The sequence below is a fragment of the Orbicella faveolata genome, unplaced genomic scaffold, assembly GCF_042242905.1.
Source record: "Orbicella faveolata isolate gen_17 unplaced genomic scaffold, um_ofav_v1 contig_35, whole genome shotgun sequence".
Classification (NCBI taxonomy): Eukaryota; Metazoa; Cnidaria; class Anthozoa; order Scleractinia; family Merulinidae; genus Orbicella; species Orbicella faveolata.
This window is the reverse complement of record NW_028301564.1, coordinates 16,353,311-16,376,898: the sequence shown is the minus strand read 5'-3', so window position 1 is coordinate 16,376,898 and position 23,588 is coordinate 16,353,311. Positions and strand designations below refer to the sequence as shown.

The window sequence follows — 23,588 nt, the reverse complement described above, 5'->3', positions numbered from 1 at the left end:
GCCTTTTCTTCTGCTCTCCTTTTCCTTTTAAATTCCAGCACTTCAAGATGCTGAAGATAATCCACCACAAACTTTGATTTGACAATAAACTTATCTGCAAATAGAGCAACGCTCTCTGGGTCAAATAAAACCAGCCTGCCACCTCCATGCTCTTTCTTCGCTAGGACCCTTGGCTGCCAGTCATCTGGATCACGCCCTTCTTTTGGGGTCGTCTGGTAGGAGAGGTAGTGGTATTCCGGTAGGCAGGAATGGTCAGGAACTGGTTTAGGATATCTTTCTATGGGTGATCCAGTCCATTCACAACAAAAAGAACAAATTTCTCCTACCTTTTCTTGACAGGACAACTTTAGAAACTCCCTGTAGTTCTCCCCCTCCTCATAGTGCTCATTCATAAACTTCTCAATCTTACGGAAGTAACAGTGGCCTGGAACAGAGTCTTTCCTTGCTCTTGCATTGTGATACTGAACCAAGTACGAAGTGTTGTGAAAAAACTGGAAATCTGTTGATGTGTTGTGTGAAACACATTGTTACATTTAATTTACAGATGTCTTTATTTGGAAGGTTTTTACCTCTACTTTAGTGATAGACATGTATAAATGTTGCCCTGTGCAGGTAAAACAAAAAGCCATGAGTGTTCTCAAATCTTGCAAATAGTGGATTACTTTTAATAAATTTTAGCATACTTGTTGTGGTTTAAATTTATCTATGGTTTAAAATTTCTTAATTTTCAAGGTAAAATGGGGTTGACTAGCCTACACGACCTTTACGGTTCGTGACATTTGTACATTTACCGTTCTCTGTTCGGTCACTCGACCTTTCTTGTCGCTTCACTCGTGTTCATGAAGGGCACTTCATGTTGTGTAATGAGGAGGAATTTTAGTGCAGTTGAGCCGTTAGATCGTGCTATGGCAAATTTTTATAGGTCATAGGTCTGCATGGTTTCCGCTGTTATCTGCATGTCGACTCGTTGAGTTTGACACCTCTGTAATTTGCCATGTGTTTATGCATTGTTTAGGCTCATTTCTATTGCAAGATATGCTTTTAAATCTCCATGAATTTGCTTTTGAGGGACATAATATGAAATTTACCGTGAACATGTTGCTTACTTGCATTCTATATTGTGACGCCGGGCCCGGCTGTGATTAGAACTGTTTGCAAGCACAGTAGGTAGATCCTTATCACGGATATCATATTTGTTCTTCTACGATTTCCTTCGGAGACGCCGTAGCTTTACTTTGAGAAAGCTATACGTTTGTCTAGAGACATTCCTATGTTTCTTGCAGCTATCTGATCGAGCTTGTGTTTCTCTTGCTCGATGTATAGGTTTATTCCTCCTTTTTATTTCCTCCTCTTTTGCAAACCCCGTCTTTAAAATGGGGTTGATGCTATACGTTGAGTGCGTATTTTTGCTTTAAGCTCCTTGACGTTAGTTGAGTGCTGCTATGTCTTGCACGATGTAGAACGGGGCACGTCCATAATAATCATGAAAGAGGCTCATTCCAGAATGCGCAATAATGGCGAAAGCGACGAGTCGTTTAAGAAAAGGTTTACAGCTGAACGATCCAGGCAGTTTGACATCTTACAAGCAAAAGAAGCAATCTTTCTAAGTGCGGATGGCTGTTCAGAAAGAGCGAGTGAGTTTTCCATGCCAGGGTACCAGTTGAAGCCCAGTGATGGAAGAAAACTGAACTTCTCCATCAAAGAACACAGAGCAATGGTGGAAAAGTTGAATGCCACGATTCCACACTCTTTCAGTCCAATGGGCTTGCTTTAAAGCAGGGCGAAGAATTTGCCCACAGTTTTAATGTAAAACAGATCAAATTTATAGAAGTTAAGTTGACGAAGGTCACGCAGGACATGGAAGCACTAGAAAGTAAGAAGAGCAATTATAACAGCATATTCAAGGGCATACTCAAACAGCACATCAACAAAAGGAGAAGGAAAAAAGAAAACCGCAGAAAGTCAAATGAAAGAAAGAGGAAGCAGACTGAAAACAACGTCCAACGAGTTTATGGAATCTGTGTTGGAAACCCGCTAGGAAATGATCTTCCACAATGCCTTGTGTACCCTCCTAGAACGGCCGTCCCGGGAGAGTGTATTGAAATTGAGGATGTTGCCACGTCGTTATTTAGAAGAGATGGGCCATACATCGCACAGCTCTTGGAAGGGAATTATTTCACCAATGCTGCAAGAAGCAGAATCACCACCAACCTTGAGCAGGAAGTCAGAGATTATGTTTACACCTTCATGTACCCTGAAGAGTACACTCTGACGGAAAGCATTGCTGCTTCTTGCAGCATTGGTGAAAGAGACTCCCATAGCAGCACAAGCGGCGACGAAGAACGCGACGACAGCGAAGATGAAGATGCATTCGAAAATAACAGTGTTAAATACTTCTTTTGAGTAGCTACAAATGCTTTTTGTCGCCAAGTTTTTTTAAAGCAAATGGAAAGTTTGTAATAAATTTGTATCCTGCCTTCTATGTTTATTCTATAGCAATTTTTTTTGATATTCAAACATCATGCCATTTTAAAGTTTTACTAAAATATTTCACGTGACCCCCCCTTTTTCCCTTATTTTTTTGGGATGGCCCCCCCTCGAAAGCCATTTTTTTTCGCATGGCCCCCCCCCCCAAATTCCACCAGCCCCCCCTACCTTATAAAAAATGAACGGTCCCTCAGCAAACTAGAGACACGACTTAACAAATGGCTATTTTCGACAGTCGACAGGAAACAGCTGCAAACAAAAATAAGTTTAAACAATTCAATAAACTCATAATTGCAGTAACAATTGTAGTGCTTATTCTGTTCAGGTTAACCAGACACACTAAATTTATCTAGAGGTATATACATGTGCACTTGTTTCGAACATTATCAGTACCCACGGGGCGGAGTTATACTGTAATTAGTGTAAACAATTTTAAATATTCATGATTAACAAATTTAACCAATTCTAGTGTGCAATCAAAACGAGGAGGTCTAATCAGATATCAACATTACCTTACAAACTCTTGTCAGTTAATTTTCCTAGAAACATGACGGGACCCACGGGGCTTCTTCTGTTAGTACCGCAGAGAAATGGTAGGAAATTTTCCTATAATTAGCATTCCTTACATACTCTCACTAGGGTTCTTCGTCTTGCGGCCAGGGAAGGCGTCATAATCTGTTTCAGTGACATGTCGATGATATTTTAAACAAAAAATAAACCGGAAAGGGCCGATGGAACATGAGACAAGCTTTAGAATGAAGTAACGATATTAATAGTGCTTTAAAAGTAAATAGTGCGTTCTAGTCATTCCCGATGTTTTCAAATGATGGCGGACTCCACCGACGCCAATAACCTGGAACAAAACAAGGTCATTATATATCGGATCACGTCTAAACACACGTGAAGAAAGACTTGGGCAGGAAAAATACGTGAGCGGACAAAACCGGGGAATGCCGATAAATCAAGCAACCCCGCAATGATGAACGAATTACACAACATGAACCTTCCTCTGCTTCTCCCCCTGAACCAAGTTCAGATCTACGAACTGAACTTAAAGATACCAAAGTGCCTACGAATGGATGTTGAGCGCGGCGAGCAGACGTAAATGTCTTGTTTACCCAATGAAAGCCATCACAATAAACTCTGAGCTTGCATCGAGATGCTTGTCCGGGCGTAAAGGAGCGTTTGATTATAAATTAATCTAAAACTGATCTTAAGAAATAAAAACCCAGATGATCTGGAATACTTGTCTGTCCTTGGCAGTGGGAGCCACGTGCAGTATAATCACGCTCGGCAATTGAAGTTATTGTGTAGAAAATATCGCACTATTACGCAGCCGAGGGCAAAAAAAAAAAAAGCGCGAGGAGAAACTTAGTACATGGAGCCAAGATAGATTGTCAGTGCTTTAGGGGACCATGCACGGCTACCAATGGCTTGGCCAATCGCTTGGCCAGTGGCTCGTACACGCAACGAATCGTAAAAGTCCGTAAGTAACGACCTCCGAAAGAAGTGAGCCCAATCCCCATCCCCTGAAAATAGAGGAACTAAGGTTCAAAAGTATAATTATTTTTCCAATCGACTGACCTAAATAATGTACGATAAACTGATGACCATTCAACTAGGGTAGGTATAGCTTATTCCAAGTGGCGTCATGAAGCGCCCTGGTAAAACCAACCCCGAAAAATTTTCATCAAATAACAAGAAGGTACTAACAGGACCTTTTCTTCTAATTGAAATTACTAATTTTGACAACTTTGCATCATATTTAACAGGAACGCACAAAAGAACGTTTAATCATATTGAAATTAAAAATTCGACCAGAACAGTTAAATATTTATAAAGCAGACTAACGTAGCGGTGCATCATTAACAGTAAAAATAGTTTAAGGTATCTTACATCACGGTCTACATATAAAGTGCCCACCCATGTGCCAGCAACATAAATTTGAACTGGAACGAAGAATTTCTAAACGATTTATAAGAACTCGGTGTTTTTACGAATTACATCCACAGCCTTAGAGGAATACAGCCCTGTTCTCATAGAATTAAAAAAAAAAAAACACCGCGAAGAGATACTTACAACAGAAGTCATTTGTGTCCCCTCATGGGGTGAAAGATTCTCGCCCATATATCAACTTTCTTTTCTCTCGTAAGTTCTCGCGCGTTTAGAGATGCGCCACACTCGCGTTTTAGGTGTAGGAATCCCAACCAATGCTTACCTAACTTTTTAAAGATGCTACTTTTAGCCCTCCCTCAAATCTACACACGTGTATTTCACTTGTGGAAGTCTATCGATTTGAACAGTGCTTGGGTGAGAGATTCTCGCCCATATCAAATGTCTTTTCTCTAGTAAGTTCTCGCGCGTTTAGAGATGCGCCACACTCGCGTTTTAGGTGCGGGAATCCCAACCAGTGCTTACCTAACTTTTTAAAGATGCTACTTTTAGCCCTCCCTCAAATCTACACACGCGTATTTCACTTGTGGAAGTCTATCGATTTGGACAGTGCTTAGGTGAGAGATTCTCGCCCATATCAACTTTCTGTTCTCTAGTAATTTCTCGCGCGTTTAGCGATGCGCCACACTCGCGTTTTAGGTGCGGGAATCCCAACCAATGCTTACCTAACTTTTTAAAGATGCTACTTTTAGCGCTCCTCCAAATCTACACACGTGTATTGCACTTGTGGAAGTCTAACGATTTTGACAGTGTTGGGGTTGGAGATTCTCGCCCATATCAACTTTCTTTCCTCTCGTAAGTTCCCGCGCGTTTAGAGATGCGCCGCACTCGCGTTTTGGTGCGGGGATCTTACCCAATGCTTACTTAACTTTTTTAAGGTGCTACTTTTATCCCTCCCTCAAATCTAAACACGTGTATTGCACTTGTGGAAGTCTGTCGCTTTGGACAATGCTTGGGTTAAAGATTCTCGCCCATTTTTATCTTTTTCTCACTCGCGTGTTTTCGCACGTTTAGCGATGCGGCACACTCGCGTTTTTTGTGTGGAGATCCCAAACTATGCTTACGGGGCTCTTTAGAAATGCTAGTTTTGGCCTTTCCCAAATCTACACAAGTGTATTTCAATTGTGGAAGTCTATCGATTTGGTTAGTGCTTGGGTTAGATATTCTTTCCCATGTCAATTTTCTTTTCTTGCGCGTGTTCTCGCACGTTAAGCGAGGCGGCACACTCGCGTTTTAGATGTGGGGATCCTAAACTTTGCTTACCTCGCTTTTTAAAGATGCTAGTTTAAGCCTTCTTCGAAATATCCAAGGTGTATTTTACTACAGTGCTTGGGTGGATATTTTTAACGATGTCAATTTGCTTTTCCCTTGTCTTTTCTCGCGCGTTTAGCTATGCGGCACACTCGAACTTGTGGTGTCGGGATCTTAAACTATGCTCTCTAGGCTTGTTAAAGATGCTAATTTTGGCCCTCTCTTAGATTTACAGGTGTACTTTTTTACTTGTGGGAGTTTTTCGATTTGGAAAGTGCTTGGAAAGAGATTCTCGCCCATATCAAATTTCGCGTTTTTGGTGTGGGGATCCCAAAGTATGCTTACGGGGCCCTTTAAAAATGCTGAATTTGGCTCTACCCCAAATCTACACTCGTGTATTGCACTCGTGGAAGTCTGTCGCTTTGGAAAATGCTTGGGATAGAGACTCCCGCCCATTTATATTTTTTTCTATCGCGTGTTTTCGCGCGTTTAGCGATGCGGCACACTCGCGTTTTTGGTGTTGGGATTCCAAACTATGCTTACGGGGCTCTTTAAAAATGCTAGTTTTGGCCCTCCACCAAATCTACACAAACGTATTTCACTTGTGGAAGTCTATTTATTTGGACAGTGTTTAGGTTTGAGATTCTCGCCCATATCAACTTTCTTTTCTCTCATAAGTTCTCGCGGGTTTAGAGATGCGCCACACTCGCGTTTTAGGTCTAGGGATCCCAGCCAGTGCTTACCTAACTTTTTAAAGATGCTACTTTTAGCCCCACCCCAAATCTACACACGTGTATTTACCTTGTGGAAGTCTATCGATTTGGATAGTGCTTGGGTAAGAAATTCTCGCCCATATCAACTTACTTTTCCCTCGTAAGTTCTTGCGCGTTTAGAGATGCGCCACACTCGCGTTTTAGGTGCGGAAATCCCAACCAATGCTTTTTAAAGATGCTACTTTCAGCGCTCCCCGAAATCTACACAGGTGTAGTTCACTTGTGGACGTCTATCGATTTGGACAGTGCTTGTGTGAGAGATTCTCGTCCAAATCAACTTTCTTTTCTCTGGTGAGTTTTCGCGCGTTTAGTGATGGGCTCCCCTCGCGGTTTTGTTGTCGGGATCTCAAACTATGTTTTCTGGATTTTTTAAAGATGCTAGACTGAGCCCTCCCTCACATCTACACACGTGTATTCCACTTGTGGCAGTCTGTCGCTTTGGACAATGCTTGAGTTGGAGATTCTCGCCCATTTATATTTTTTTTCTCGCGTGTTTTCGCGCGTTTAGAGATGTGCCACACTCGCGATTTCGGTGTCGGCATCTCAAACTATGCTTACTGGACTTTTTGAAGATGTTAGATTTGGCCCTTTCTCAAATCTACACACGTGTATTTTACTTGTGGAAGTCTATCGATTTGGACAATGTTTAGGTTTGAGATTCTCGCCCATATCAACTTTGTTTTTTCTAATACGTTCTCGCGCGCTTAGAGGTGTGCTACTCTCGCGTTTTAGGTGCGGGATCCCAACCAATGCTTACCTAACTTTTTAAAGATGCAATTTTTAGCCCTTCCTCAAATCTACGCACCTGTATTGCACTTGTGAAAGCCTATCGATTTGGACAGTGCTTAGGTTGGTGATTCTCGCCCAAATCAACTTTCTTTTTGCTCGTAGGTTCTCGCGCGTTTAGAGATGCGCCCCACTCGCGGTTTTGGTGTCGGGATCTTAAACTTTGTCTACTGGACTTTTTAAAAATGCTAGATTTGGCCCTTTCTCAAATCTACACACGTGTACTTCACTTGTGGAAGTCCGTCTCTTTGGAGAATGCCTGGGGTAAAGATTCTCGCCCATTTATATCTTTTCTTCACTCCCGTGTTTTCTTGAATTAGTTTAGAGTCCCTGGGACTCGGAAATATTGCCCAAATTGCTGAAAATCGACCCAAAATTAATCAAAATCACGCTGTACGTAGCCCGGTCTCGGCGATTTTGAGCACTGTCCAAATCGATAGACTTCCACAAGTGAAATACACGTGTGTATATTTGGGGGAGGGCTAAAAGTAGCATCTTTAAAATGTTAGGTAGGCAAATATGGTGGGGATTCCCACACCTAAAACGCGAGTGTGGCGCATCTCTAAACGCGCGAGAACTTAAGAGAGAAAGGAAAGTTGATTTGGGCGAGAATCACCAACCTAAGCACTGTCCAAATCGATAGACTTCCACAAGTGCAATACACGTATAAAGATTTGAGGAAGGGCTAAAAGTTGCATCTTTAAAAGGTTAGGTAAGCACTGGTTGGGATTCTCGCATCTAAAACGCGAGAGTGGCGCACCTCTAAGCGCGCGAGGACTTACTAGAGAAAACAAAGTTGATATGGGCGAGAATCTCAAACCTAAACACTGTCCAAATCGATAGACTTCCACAAGTAAAATACACGTGTGTAGATTTGAGAAAGGGCCAAATCTAGCATCTTCAAAAAGTCCAGTAAGCATAGTTTGAGCGAGAACTTACTAGAGAAAAGAAACTTGATATGGGTGAGAATCTCCAACCCAAACACTGTCCAAATCGATAGACTTCCACAAATAAAAAACACCTGTGCAGATTTGAGAGAGGGCCAAATGTAGCGTCTTTAAAAAGTCCAGTAAGCATAGTTTGAGATGCCGACACCAAAACCGCGAGTGTGGCTCATCTCTAAACGCACGAAAACACGCGAGTGAAAAAATATAAATAGGCAAGAATCTTCAACCCAAGCATTGTCCAAAGCGAAAGACTACCACAAGATAAATGCACGTGTGTAGATTTGAGAAAGGACCAAAATTAGTATCTTTAAAAGGTCCAGTAAGCATAGTTTTAGATCCCGACACCAAAACCGCGAGTGGGGCGCATCTCTAAACGCGCGAGAACCTACGAGCAAAAAGAAAGTTGATTTGGGCGAGAATCACCAACCTAAGCACTGTCTAAATCGATAGACTTTCACAAGTGCAATACAGGTGTGTAGATTTGAGGAAGGGCTAAAAATTGCATCTTCAAAAAATTAGGTAAGCACTGGTTGGGATCCTCGCATCTAAAACGCGAATATGGCGCATCTCTAAACGCGCGAGAACTTACTAGGGAAAAGAAACTTGATATGGGCGAGAATTTCCAACCTAACCACTGTTCAAATCGATAGACTTCCACAAATAAAAGACACCTGTGTAGATTTGAGAGAAAGCCAAATGTAGCATCTTTAAAAAGTCCAGTAAGCAGAGTTTGAGATGCCGACACCGAAATCGCGAGTGTGGCGCATCTCTAAACGCGCGAAAACACGCGAGTGAAAAAAATATAAATAGGCAAGAATCTCGAACCCAAGCATTGTCCAAACCGAAAGATTACCAAAAGTGAAATACACGTGTGTAGACTTGAGAAAGGACCAAATCTAAAATCTTTAAAAAGTCCAGTAAGCATAGTTTTAGATCCCTACACAGTGAGTGGGGTGCTTCTCTAAACGCGCGAAAACGCACAAGAGAAAAGAAAATTGATTTGGGCGAAAATCTCCAACCCAAACACTGTCCACATCGATAGACTACCACAAGTTAAATACACGTGTGTAGATTTGAGGTAGGGCTAAAAGTAGCATCTTTAAAAAATTAGGTAAGCACTGGTTGGGATCCCCGGACCTAAAACGCGAGTGTGGCGCATCTCTAAACGCGCGAGAACTTACGAGAGAAAAGAAAGTTGATATAGGCGAGAATCTCGACCCAAACACTGTCCAAATCAATAGACCTCCACAAGTGAAATACGTTTGTGTAGATTTGGTGGAGGGCCAAAACTAGCATTTTTAAAGAGCCCCGTAAGTATAGTTTGGGATCCCAACACCAAAACGCGAGTGTGCCGCATCGCTAAACGCGCGAAAACACGCGATAGAAAAAAATATAAATGGGCGGGAGTCTCTATCCCAAGCATTTTCCAAAGTGACAGACTTCCACAAGTGCAATACACGAGTGTAGATTTGGGGTAGAGCCAAATTCAGCATTTTTAAAGGGCCCCGTAAGCATACTTTGGGATTCCCACACCAAAAACGGGCGTGTGCCGCATCTCTAAACGCGCGAGAACTTACGAGAGAAAAAAAAATTGATATGGGCGAGAATCTCTTACCCATGCACTTTCCAAATCGAAAAACTCCCACAAGTAAAAAAGTACACCTGTAAATTTAAGAGAGGGCCAAAATTAGCATCTTTAACAAGCCTAGTGAGCACCAAAACGCAAGTGTTGTGCACCTCTAAACGCGCGGGAACTTACGAGGGGAAAGAAAGTTGATATGGGCGAGAATCTCCATCCCTAACACTGTCAAAATCGATAAACTTCCACAAGTGAAATACACGTGCATAGATTTGGAGGAGCGCTAAAAGTAGCATCTTTAAAAGGTTAGATAAGCATTGGTTGGGATTCCCGCACCTAAAACGCGAGTGTGGCGCATCTCTAAACGCGCAAGAACTTACTAGAGAAAAGACATTTGATATGGGCGAGAATCTCTCACCCAAGCACCGTTCAAATCGATAGACTTCCACAAGTGAAATACACGTGTGTAGATTTGAGGGAAGGCTAAAAGTAGCATCTTTACAAAGTTGGGTAAGCATTGGTTGGGATTCCCGCACCTAAAACGCGAGTGTGGCGCATCTCTAAACGCGCGAGAACTTACTAGAGAAAGACATTTGATATGGGCGAGAATCTCTCACCCAAGCACCGTTCAAATCGATAGACTTCCACAAGTGAAATACACGTGAGTAGATTTGAAGGAGGGCTAAAAATAGCATCTTTAAAAAGTTAGGTAAGCATTGGTTGGGATTCCCGCACCTAAAACGCGAGTGTGGCGCATCTCTAAACGCGCGAGAACTTACTAGAGAAAGACATTTGATATGGGCGAGAATCTCTCACCCAAGCACCGTTCAAATCGATAGACTTCCACAAGTGAAATACACGTGTGTAGATTTGAGGGAAGGCTAAAAGTAGCATCTTTACGAAGTTGGGTAAGCATTGGTTGGTATTCCCGCACCTAAAATGCGAGTGTGGCGCATCTCTAAACGCACGAGAACTTACTAGAGGAAAGAAAGTTGATATGGGCGAGAATCTCCAACATTAACACTGTCTAAATCGATAGACTTTCACAAGTTAAATACACATGTGTAGATTTGGGGTGGGGCTAAAAGTAGCATCTTTAAAAAGTTAGGTAAGTAAAAAAAAAAATTGATATGGGCGAGAATCTCAACCCAAACACTGTCCAAATCAATAGACTTCCACAAGTGAAATACGTTTGTGTAGATTTGGTGGAGGGCCAAAACTAGTATTTTTAAAGAGCCCCGTAAGTATAGTTTGGGATCCCAACACCAAAAACGCGAGTGTGCCGCATCGCTAAACGCGCGAAAACACGCGATAGAAAAAAATATAAATGGGCGGGAGTCTCTATCCCAAGCATTTTCCAAAGTGACAGACTTCCACAAGTGCAATTCACGTGTGTAGATTTGGGGTAGAGCCAAATTCAGCATTTTTAAAGGGCCCCGTAAGCATACTTTGGGATCCCCACACCAAAGCCGCGAGTGTTCCGCATCTCTAAACGCGCGAAAAAACACGCGATAGAAAAAAAATATATAAATGGGCGGGAATCTCCATCCTAAGCATTGTCCAAAGCGACAGACTTCAACAAGTGTAATACACGTGTGTAGATTTGGGGGAGGGCCAAATTCAGCATTTTTAAAGAGCTCCGTAAGCATACTTTGTGATCCCCACACCAAAAACGCGAGTGTGCCGCATTTCTAAACGCGCGAGAACTTACGAGAGAAAAGAAATTTTATATGGGCGAGAATCTCTTACCCGAGCACTTTCCAAATCGAAAAACTCCCACAAGTAAAAAATACTATTGTGTAAATTTAAGAGAGGGCTAAAACTAGCATCTTTAAAAAGCCCGGTGAGCATAGTCCTGACACCAAAAGTTCGAGTGTGCCGCATAGGTAAACGCGCGAGAAAAGACAAGGGAAAAGTAAATTGACGTCGTTAAAAATATCCACCCAAGCAGTGTTCAAATTGATAGACTTCCACAAGTGAATTACACGTTGGAGATTTGGAAGAGGGCTAAAACTAGCATCTTTAAAAAGCGAGGTAAGCAAAGTTTGGAATCCCCACATCTAAAATCAAGTGTGACTCCTCGCTTAACGTGCGAGAACACGCGCGAGAAAAGAAAATTGACATGGGAAAGAATATCTAACCCAAGCACTGTCCAAATCGATAGACTTCCACAAGTGAAATACATTTGTGTAGATTTATGGGAGGGCCAAAACTAGCATTTTTAAAGAGCCCCGTAAGCATAGTTTGGGATCCTCACACAAAATACGCGAGTGTGCCGCATCACTAAACGCGCGAAAACACGCGAGTGAAAAAAAGATCTAAATGGCCGAGAATCTTTAACCCAAGCATTGTCCAAAGCGACAGACTTCCACGAGTGAAATACACGTGTGTAGATTTAGAGTAGGGCTAAAAGTAGCATCTTTAAAAAGTTAGGTAGCATTGGTTGGGATTCCCGCAACTAAAACGCGAGTGTGGCGCCTCTCTAAACGCGCGAGAACTTACTAGAGAAAAGAAATTTGATGTGGGCGAGAATGTCTCACCCAAGCACTGTCCAAATCGATAGATTTCCACAAGTGAAATACAGGTATGTAGATTTGGGGAGGGCTGAAAGTAGCATCTTTAAAAAATTAGGTAAGCATTGGTTGGGATCCCTGCACCGAAAACGCGAGTGTGGCGCATTTCTAAACGCGCGAAAACTTACGAGAGAAAAGATAGTTGATATGGGCGAGAATCTCCAACCCAAACACTTTGTAAATCGATAGTTTTCCACAAGTGAAATACACTTGTGTAAATTTGGGGTGAGGCTAAAAGTTGCATCTTTAAAAAGTTAGGCAAGCACTGGTTGGGATCTTTGGACTTGAAACGCGAATGGAGCGCATCTCTAAACGCGCGAGAACTTACGAGAGAAAAGAAAGTTGATATATGGGCGAGAATCTCTCACCCCATGAGGGGACGCAAATGACTTCTATTGTAAGTATCTCTTCACGTTGTTTTTATTTTTAAATTCTATGAGAACAGGGCTGTATTCCTCTAAGGCTGTGGGTGTAATTCGTAAAAACACCGAGTTCTTATAAATCGTTTAGAAATTCTTCGTTCCAGTTCAAATTTATGTTGCTGGCACATGGGTCGGCACTTTATATGTAGACCATGATGTAAGGTACCTTAAACTATTTTTACTGTTCATGATGCACTGCTACGTTAGTCTGCTTTATAAATATTTAACTGCTCTGGTCGAGTTTTTAATTTCAATATGATATAACGTTCTTTTTATGCGTTCCTGTTAAATATGATGCAAAGCTGTTTATGTTAGTAATTTCAATTTGAAGAAAAGGTCCTGTTAGTACCTTCTTGTTACTTGATGAAAATTTTTCGGGGTTGGTTTTACCAGGGCGCTTCATGACGCCTCCTGGCATAAGCTATACCTACCCTAGTTGAATGGTCATCAGTTTATCGTACGTTATTCAGGTCAGTTGATTGGAAAAATAATTATACTTTTGAACCTTAGTTCCTCTATTTTCAGGGGATGGGAGGTGGGCTCACTTCTTTCGGAGGTCGTTACTTACGGACTTTTACGATTCGTTGCGTGTACGAGCCACTGGCCAAGCGATTGGCCAAGCCATTGGTAGCCGTGCATGGTCCCCTAAAGCACTGACAATCTATCTTAGCTCCATGAACTAAGTTTCTCCTCGCACTTTTTATTTTTTTTTTTGCCCTCGGCTGTGTAATTGTGCGATATTTTCTACACAATAACTTCAATTGCCGAGCACGATAATACTGCACGTGGCTCCCACTGCCAACGAGGTACTCAGACAAGATCATCTGGGTTTTCATTCCTTAAGGTCTGTTTTAGATTAATTAATCAAACGCTCCTTTACGCCCGGACAAGCATCTCGATACAAGCTCAGAGTTTATTGTGATGGCTTTCATTGGGTAAACAAGACATTTACGTCTGCTCGCCGCGCTCAACATCCATTCGTAGGCACTTTGGTATCTTTAAGTTCAGTTCGTAGATCTGAACTTGGTTCAGGGGGAGAAGCAGAGGAAGGTTCATGTTGTGTAATTCGTTCATCATTGCGGGGTTGCTTGATTTATCGGCATTCCCCGGCTTTGTCCGCTCACGTTTTTTTCCTGCCCAAGTCTTTCTTCACGTGTGTTTGGACGTGATCCGATATATAATGACCTTGTTTTGTTCCAGATTATTGGCGTCGGTGGAGTCCGCCATCATTTGAAAGCATCGGGAATGACTAGAACGCACTATTTACTTTTAAAGCACTATTAATATCGTGACTTCATTTTAAAGCTTGTCTCATGTTCCATCGGCCCTTTCTGGTTTATTTTTTATTTAAAATATCATCGACATGTCACTGAAACAGATTATGACGCCTTCCCTGGCCGCAAGACGAAGAACCCCAGTGAGAGTATGTAAGGAATGCTAGGAAAATTTCCTACCATTTCTCTGCGGTACTTATAGTAGAAGCCCCGTGGGTCCCGTCATGACTTTCTTTACTATATTGAATGTATTTACATTGTAACTACAATTTTTTTTGCAGTTTTTTTTAATATGTATTTTGCGACATTTCGCTAATACTTTTTTACAGTTCCATGTCTAGACTAACTTGCGATATGTTTTATACAATGCAATAAACAACAACAATACATTACTTGCAATAAACTCATTTACAATGCATTTCTTACAACAAACTACTTACAGTGGTAATTCAGTACAAGTTTATGAGAAATTTACCAATAGTAGTTTTGTTATTCCTATATATGTCATTGTTAAGACTCAAACAAAAGGAACCATAGCCTTTCTTTTTGCTAGCACTAACAATCGAATTAAAAATCCTGAACTGCATGAAAATTACCGGGTTGAATTCATTACCCATTTGACTTGCAGTTCTAAAAATGCTACCAAAAAGTCAGAAGATCGGTTTAAACGTTGAAGTGTCAGTCCAAGCCCTGATTCAGCCTCTTATGAAGCCATGTGAGTTCAATTTGGATCCAACTCAGGGAAGTAAACTTATCAGCCATGCGCCTCGCAGCCTTATAATTATCACAGAATTATATTACCCCCCTCTGGACTGATTTCACCACGTGGATCTATATCAACTGCACTCATATTTTGGCGTTAATTGAGATAGCTTAATTAATTCACGCAGTACCGTGTTTTACTTACAGCGAAACGACCCTAAATTCGGGACTACCTTTTAAAATAATTTTACAGGGTAGTATCACATTTAGTGTTTTGAAAGCTTCGGCGTTACGTGTTAACTTCACTAGATCTTGTCCCTTCCAGCCTGGGTAAGACTCCCTGACAGCTGACCAAAATAGCCCCGTGGACGTTTCGCGTCTCAAACTGCATCTCGCCACCTTCCTCGTTCCGCGAGTTTGCGTCAGGGCTGACGCGTCTTCGCAAAGGATTTAACACAGGATCAAAAAGCGACATAATTCCTGTTTTAATTTGTCTATTAGCAAAGCAATATACCCAGGGGTTTAAGCTGGAATTTGACATGGCAAGCACTATGGTGAAATAATGAAAAGACGTTTCTAAAGTAGTAATGTTATAGGCCGACAATGCGTAATACAACTGATTAGGAAGCCAACAGAAAAAGAACAGAAAAACTACAATGCTGCACATCCGAAGAAGTTTTCTCTTTGTTGCGGCGTTTCTATTTCCTGTTTGCCGAAACCGGGATCTTTTTAGCACGAAATATGTGTGTAGAAGTGTTAAGCAAGCTATTAGAGCTGGAGTGAAGAAGGTTAAGAGTGGGAACAAGGCGATAAGTAGTTCGCGATGAAAAGGCTCCCAACTCCAAACGCAGTCATTTGTCGGAGAGATGAAAACCCTTCCGAACGGAACGAAGCCCACACTGCCAAGACCAAGCAACCAAATGAGCACCAGGTACGTGTAAATTCGCTTCATGTTGAAGTTCACTCTGTGGTGGAATGGTCTCACTATGGAGTACCAACGCTCTAACGACATCGCTGTCACTGTGAAGACGGACACCTTGCTCATGGCATACACAAAGTACTGTGAAAAAACCATGCGACAAAACAAGTCCCCTGCCAGACCGGTGAGGACTGGAAAGGAATCACCGTCTATTACCAGTGTTGGTGTAACCAGGATCCAAACACCTGAAACCCGCAAACAAAAACTGGTAATCCTGGCGCTGACAACACCTTGTAAAGGTTAATGAGGTAAATCTAAAATTTTCTCTGAACGAGTGTTGCAAAGGGAGAATAACATCGACCCGAGGTCTTGATAGTACGGACCGAGCGAAGCAAGGTCCGTACGAAAAAGACTGAGGGTCGATATTCGATTCCTAACAAGCGTGATTATTAAGAGATTTATAACACGATTGAGATTGTTTAGAAAAATATGACACGATCAAAGACTGGAAAAAAGCGTTCAATTTTGTTTGGGAGCTGACTTGGCATATACTAAAATCTGATGTTAAGCAAACCAGAAGGGAAAGGGAATTGGGAGAAAAGAAAATGGAATCTTTTATGTTTAAAGCAAGTTCTTTCACAGACTTAAGCCATAAAACAACCAAAACGTCTTCAAGAGTGATCGTGTGGGATCATTCGGGACGGTGCCCGGTCCAATACTGAGAGAATATTGGATTGACAATGGAGCAATCTGATTGTTTGTTTTCAGTTATTGGCCCCCTGAACTATAACTTATTTGTCCCGTAATATATAAATACATAATTAACTGTTTTAAAGTATGTAAAAAATAGGTGTGTTTAAAATACACTGCTGATGCCATAGAAACAGTAAGCTTAAAATCTTTCAAACATCCCTTGACACTGCGCGTTTTTTTTTAATTTTCGAAAGGTCAATTGCCAAACTTTGCTGTTTAAGAATCCTTCAAACGCCTAACTTTGGCGCCAGAGATTCGAGAAGACTGCTATACGTTATAAGTTCTATAGAATAGCTTCAGGAGATTGAACTATCTGAATGAAATCTGAAAATGATTGATAAATTAGTTCAGTTCCTCTCAATCAATCACACTGAAGTAATTTTCTCAGTCATAAGACAAGAGTCTTTACATCTGTTACCTGTTAACATGTCAGTTATGGCCAAACTGAACAAAAATGTATTGTAGGCGGATCTCAGGATTTCTCTGTTTCGCATGATAGCAACACAGACCAGACCATTGCCTAGGAAAGCTGACACAGAAATTCCGCCAAGAAGGACTTGAACGACAAGGAGAGAGGACTGGGATAGAACTTCATCTGTTGCTGTCCAGTTAGCAGTAGTGTTTGTCCAGTTAGCAGTAGAGTTCGCCTTCTGGACGCCTTCAGTATTCATTGTATATTCTGACGATAAACTCTGTAAACTGTTGAAGAAAAATCATGGGAAAAACATGAAATTATATTTAGTAGAACACCGCAAGTTTCACAGACGAGCATCTTCTAAAAGTAACAAAAGTGGGCATTTCCTGAGAATTCTCTTGAATTAATGGCTGAATGTGGCAAGTCAGTTCTCAAACTGTTAACTTCCATTGATCTTTTATAAACACCTCAAAACATGGGTGGACGATGAGAAAAGCGTTAAATCCTGTGTAATTGAACGATTCAATTTATAAGCAACTTTAACAGCTGGGGAATATATTTTATACTAGTATTTATTCAAGAGTTAAAGCTAGCACAACTGTTATCGTTTCGGATTATTTAGCTGAAGAGTGAACGGGGTGGAAAAGTTATATCTAGAGTCAAACTTAGAGCTAGGAATCACTGCTTAGAACCCTCGTTTAAAAAAAAAAAAAAAAAAAAAACTAGCTTCCTCGCGTGTATAATTAATATGACTGTATTTATATACGAAAAGAAATCATTCCCCAAACAAAAGATATGCCTATCCCATTGAATGACATTGACTTTCACCGTCCCAGTGAGGAGTATACATACTACTGAATGGCAAAATGATCGAGAAGTTTATTCAGCCGCAGTCTTCATGTAATTTAATTTGTTACTTGCTTATGTTCCAAGACACAGTCTCGATCCTATTTTAGGCTCCGTCCACACGTATCCGGATATTTTTTAATCCGCAACTTTTTCTTTCCGGATCCGGTGAATTCGGCAGCGAATCCAGATATTTTTGCTACGTGTGGACGGGGCAACTTTTGAATCTGGAAGGAAAAAGTTTTGGATTAAAAATATCCGGATACGTGTGGGCGGGGCCTAAAATAAGATCGAGATTGCAAATTATCGGGTTTTTCCACTACCTAAAGAGACTTATCTATATTACATGTAAATGATGCTCGTGGCCATAGAACAGATCTTTCAAGGAACAGTCACTTTTTTTAGTTGCGTTGTGAAGGTCTAATAATAATTTTAGGTGATTTGGTTTTCGACGAGTCAACGTCTCACCGTTGAGAGAAACTTATCCTGTCCACCGAAATCTTTGCGAATTTTAGATAGAACTTAAGTTCTTCTACGGTTAACGTCACGGTTATGAGTGCAATTTGGTTTTCAGTAAATTCTGCCTAAAAGAATCTTATCACTCATAGGTTCAAACAACAAAATAAGTGAAATTTCCCCCTGCTCGAAATATAAGCTCATAGGCTGAACAACACGCTTTCAAATAAAATACTTGACGGAAGAAACTTCGCCATAACTAACCTATTACACAGGCGTAGGTAGTTACGACATATTTTCCGGCGTTTCCAAGAAGAGGACAACCTTGATGTCAGTAGATTGCTTTACTATATAGCTAGCTCCGTGAGCGGGCAAGATGAATCAAATCCTGCGCTGTGATTGGTCACCCGCGCGGGCAAGATGGAGCCAGATGGATCTTGCCCGCCCTGGACTACCCGCCGTGTCCCGCAAGAAAAATTTCCCCGCAAGCCATATAATAAACTCTTTATTGATCAAGCTTGTTCAGTCAAGATGGCTGGATATTGGCCTCGTTCTATTTTTACGTGTTTGTGGACCTCGAATTCATCTCGGTCCATAAATACGCAAAATAAGACGTCGGCCAATATCCAGCCATCTTGACCTCACACTTGTCAATAGTCCATATACATGACCTGCGTGAAATTGATTATCACTCATTTCTGAGGAAAAAGCTCGTCACTAAATTAAATAGATGTCACTCCGTTCTTTTTCTAGGTAAATGATTTTAATTACACGTAAAGGAAACATTGCTTTCTTGGTCCATTACCGGCGCTAATTTTTTCCAAGGATACCTTTCAGTTGTTTCAGGGAAGCGTTTTACTTCCCGCAAAGCTTAAGCCTAAATTTCCTCTTTTTGGTTGTAACACAGTTCGAGAATGTTACTCAACGCGATAAGGTCCTAGATGATCTTTTTTTCTTTTACAGACTTGAAAATAGAAACATTTTGGTCGAATGGAAAGCAGGAAACGAAAATGAACAAAAAAATTTGGTTGTAGAATGATCGATCGACTTACGGCATGGCAACGGAAATAAATAAATGAAGGATGGCAGATATGTATGTAAATTATAGCTCAGGTGATGGTCGCCATTGAAGTCAATATTAGTCCTCTGCAACAAAGGAGCTGATACAATGCAATGTGTTGAGAGACTACTCAGATCTCGGTCAACTCGAAGTTAGCTCACTGATCAGTTAACTTGCATGTACACTGAAGCCTAAATTTCTTCTTTTTGACACTTATACAATTCCAGAAATGAAACCCAACCAAATGTCGTTCAACTACGAAATGCGCAAGAACAACACTGAACTCACCAAACACATCTGGTGGCTTAAAAGCAAACAGCGGCACTACACCACCAAATGGAAGATCTCGAAACCGGCCTACTCTAATCTAACTGAGCGATGCAATCTATGCACGACTGAAAAGCATTTTGTTGTCACCAAACTGGAACTAGCTACACTAAGCAAACGAAACGAACTAGTTTCCACGTACAGGCATCGACGAAAGTTCATCTTAGTAATACGACAACTTGTTGACTCCGCATTTACGTGGTTGAAAATGAATCATGATTATTTGTCAAACACGTCACCATGGTAACAACACAGTTAGCAAGAAGGAAGAAGTATGCGGAGTTCTTCCTGCCTCACCGAACGAATGAATTTTTAAACAAACTTTGACAGGGAATTTAGTTTGTGTTAGCATTTATCCATGAACTATAGCTAGCGCAATTATATATTATATATATCCCATTCATTGTGATATTGGGTTTCCGCCATGTCAGGGAGGTGTAAACATATTTGTCGGAATTATTAGATGTCGACGCTTATCTCCACTGAACAGTGCTTTCAAGGAACAGTCAGTTTTGTTAGTTGCTAAGTTGTGAAGGCCTAATAAATGCCCTTCACAATACTGTGGAATACCATTTTTAAGTGATTTGACTGTTGTCAACAAACCTATGTTCTTTACGAAAAGTCTTCCAAACTCAAGTTCCTCTTACGTTGACGTTATAAGTTTTTTGGGGCGTTCTCAGTGGATTTCTCCAAAAAGCTGTATAAAACACTTTAAATGCTAAGAAAAGACTTACCACTGATCGGTTCAATGAAAGGAAGTGAAGTTTCCCCCTGCTCAAAAATCCGAGCCCATCTATGGCAATGTCAGTGGCAGGAACAACACGCTTTCAAATAAAATATTCGAAGAAAATAACTCAAAATAAGCGCTAACCTTTATGTAACCTATACTGGCACACCAGGACACATATGTTGGCAGCTGTTCAAATGTTATTATAATTGTCTGGTGGCTAGTGTTAATTAGCCATGTTTGTTTTTCTTGGCTCAAAATATATGACTTGGTTCGTTTGCGAGAGGATGTACAAAATATATAGGTAAGACAATTTTGAAATTTACGTTCTAAGTGATTAATAATACGAACATTGGTTTTCTGTTCCTTGGTCCGCTAAATCAACTTCGCAGAGCTTGTTTACAAAACTAAAATAAAAGTTGAAGTAATTACTAAGCTCGGACGTTAATGGACTCTACCAGCATAACTTAGATGATGCTCCGGGGGTACTCCCTGAAAAATTCGGTGGGGGTGTTTTGCCCACGCGCTTCCCAAAATCCTTATTCTAGTTAAAACCGAAATCTGCGTTTTTCCCCACTCTATTTATGACCTGACCAAAAATTAGATACCCTATTTAAGGTTTCACCCTTAAATCAATACCCTGTTTCAGACCTGCCTTACAATTAGTTCCCTACTCAGACTGATTGAAAAGAGCTTTTGTTGATGGTCTTATCGATAACAATGAAAACTATAAAACATACACAATTCAAGATTAGAGTGCAAAAACCATACCCTATTTAAGACCAAAACGGCTGAAAACAAACCATACCCTTTGAGGCCGCACAACCTATATAGCCCATATAAGGGAGTAACCTCTCCCGGGAAATGATGCCTGATCAATATCCTGTCTATCCTATCTTGCCTGCTCTGGACTACCCGCCGTGTTCCGCAATACAAATTTCCCCGCAAGCCATATAATAAATTTTTTATTGACCAAACTTGTTCGGTCAAGATGGCTGGATATTGGCCTTGCTCTATTTTTGCGTGTTTATGGACCTCGAATTCATCTCGGTCCATAAATGCGCAAAAAAAGACGTTGGCCAATATCCAGCCATCTTGACCTCACACTTGGTCAATAGTCCATATACATGACCTGCGTGAAATTGATTATCACTCATTTCTGAGGAAAAAGCTCGTCACTAAATTAAATAGATGTCACTCTGTTCTTTTTCTAGGTAAATGATTTTAATTACACGTAAAGGAAACATTGCTTTCTTGGTCCATTACCGGCGCTAATTTTTTCCAAGGATACCTTTCAGTTGTTTCAGGGAAACGTTTTACTTCCCGCAAAGCTTAAGCCTAAATTTCCTCTTTTTGGTTGTAACACAATTCGAGAATGTTACTCAACGCAATAAGGTTCTAGATGATCTTTTTTTCTTTTACAGACTTGAAAATAGAAACATTTTGGTCGAATGGAAAGCAGGAAACGAAAATGAACAAAAAAATTTGGTTGTAGAATGATCGATCGACTTACGGCATGGCAACGGAAATAAATAAATGAAGGATGGCAGATATGTATGTAAATTATAGCTCAGGTGATGGTCGCCATTGAAGTCAATATTAGTCCTCTGCAACAAAGGAGCTGATACAATGCAATGTGTTGAGAGACTACTCAGATCTCGGTCAACTCGAAGTTAGCTCACTGATCAGTTAACTTGCATGTACACTGAAGCCTAAATTTCTTCTTTTTGACACTTATACAATTCCAGAAATGAAACCCAACCAAATGTCGTTCAACTACGAAATGCGCAAGAACAACACTGAACTCACCAAACACATCTGGTGGCTTAAAAGCAAACAGCGGCACTACACCACCAAATGGAAGATCTCGAAACCGGCCTACTCTAATCTAACTGAGCGATGCAATCTATGCACGACTGAAAAGCATTTTGTTGTCACCAAACTGGAACTAGCTACACTAAGCAAACGAAACGAACTAGTTTCCACGTACAGGCATCGACGAAAGTTCATCTTAGTAATACGACAACTTGTTGACTCCGCATTTACGTGGTTGAAAATGAATCATGATTATTTGTCAAACACGTCACCATGGTAGCAACACAGTTAGCAAGAAGGAAGAAGTATGCGGGGTTCTTCCTGCCTCACCGAACGAATGAATTTTTAAACAAACTTTGACAGGGAATTTAGTTTGTGTTAACATTTATTCATGAATTATAGCTAGCACAATTATATATTATATATATCCCATTCATTGTGATATTGGGTTTCCGCCATGTCAGGGAGGTGTAAACATATTTGTCGGAATTATTAGATGTCGACGCTTATCTCCACTGAACAGTGCTTTCAAGGAACAGTCAGTTTTGTTAGTTGTTAAGTTGTGAAGGCCTAATAAATGCCCTTCACAATACTGTGGAATACCATTTTTAGGTGGTTTGACTGTTGTCAACAAACCTATGCTCTCCACAAATCTTTACGAAAAGTCTCCCAACTCAAGTTCCTCTTACGTTGACGTTATAAGTTTTTGGGGGGTTCTCAGTGGATTTCTCCAAAAGGCTGTATAAAACACTTAAAATGCTAAGAAAAGACTTACCACTGATCGGTTCAATGAAAGGAAGTGAAGTTTCCCCCTGCTCAAAAATCCGAGCCCATCTATGGCAATGTCAGTGGCAGGAACAACACGCTTTCAAATAAAATATTCGAAGAAAATAACTCAAAATAAGTGCTAATCTTTATGTAACCTATACTGGCACGCCGGGACACACATGTTGGCAGCTGTCCAAATGTTATCATATCATAACTGTCTGGTGGCCAGTGTTAATTAGCCATGTTTGTTTTTCTTGGCTCAAAATACATGACTTGGTTCGTTTGCGAGAGGATGTACAAAATATATAGGTAAGACAATTTTGAAATTTACGTTCTAAGTGATTAATAATACGAACATTGGTTTTCTGTTCCTTTGTCCGCTAAATCAACTTCGCAGAGCTTGTTTACAAAACTAGAATAAAAGTTGAAGTAATTACTAAGTTCGGACGTTAATGGGCTCTACCAGCATAACTTAGATGATGCCCCAGGGGTACTCCCTGAAAAATTCGGTGGGGGTGTGTGGCCCGCGCGCTTCCCAAAATCCTTATTCTAGTTAAAACCGAAATCTGCGTTTTTCCCCACTCTATTTATGACCTGACCAAAAATTAGATACCCTATTTAAGGTTTCACCCTTAAATCAATACCCTGTTTCAGACCTACCTTACAATTAGTTCCCTACTCAGACTGATTGGAAAGAGCTTTTGTTGATGGTCTTATCGATAATAATGAAAACTATAAAACATACACAATTCAAG

At 40.8% G+C, this 23,588-nt stretch overlaps 1 protein-coding gene across 1 annotated transcript; it reads right to left on the bottom strand.

The window, feature by feature from the left end:
- Positions 1 to 14,309: 14,309 nt before the first annotated feature.
- LOC110040231 (galanin receptor 2a-like) lies at positions 14,310 to 20,393 on the bottom strand. Its single transcript, XM_089273804.1, has 3 exons — positions 20,258 to 20,393; positions 16,838 to 17,118; positions 14,310 to 15,911 (listed from the first exon to the last, which is right to left on the bottom strand). Exons 2-3 carry the CDS (start codon positions 17,088 to 17,090, stop codon positions 15,037 to 15,039), a joined length of 1,128 nt encoding a protein of 375 aa, XP_089129930.1. The 5' UTR covers positions 17,091 to 17,118; positions 20,258 to 20,393; the 3' UTR covers positions 14,310 to 15,036.
- Between the last annotated feature and the right edge of the window lie 3,195 nt (positions 20,394 to 23,588).

Excerpts from the sequence above, each read along its gene's own strand:
- LOC110040231 (XM_089273804.1), bottom strand. The coding sequence starts at position 17,090 with ATGAATACTGAAGGCGTCCAGAAGGCGAACTCTACTGCTAACTGGACA. Across the intron at positions 15,912-16,837 it reads CATAACTGACATGTTAACAG|GTGTTTGGATCCTGGTTACA; the intron begins GTAACAGATGTA and ends TGCGGGTTTCAG.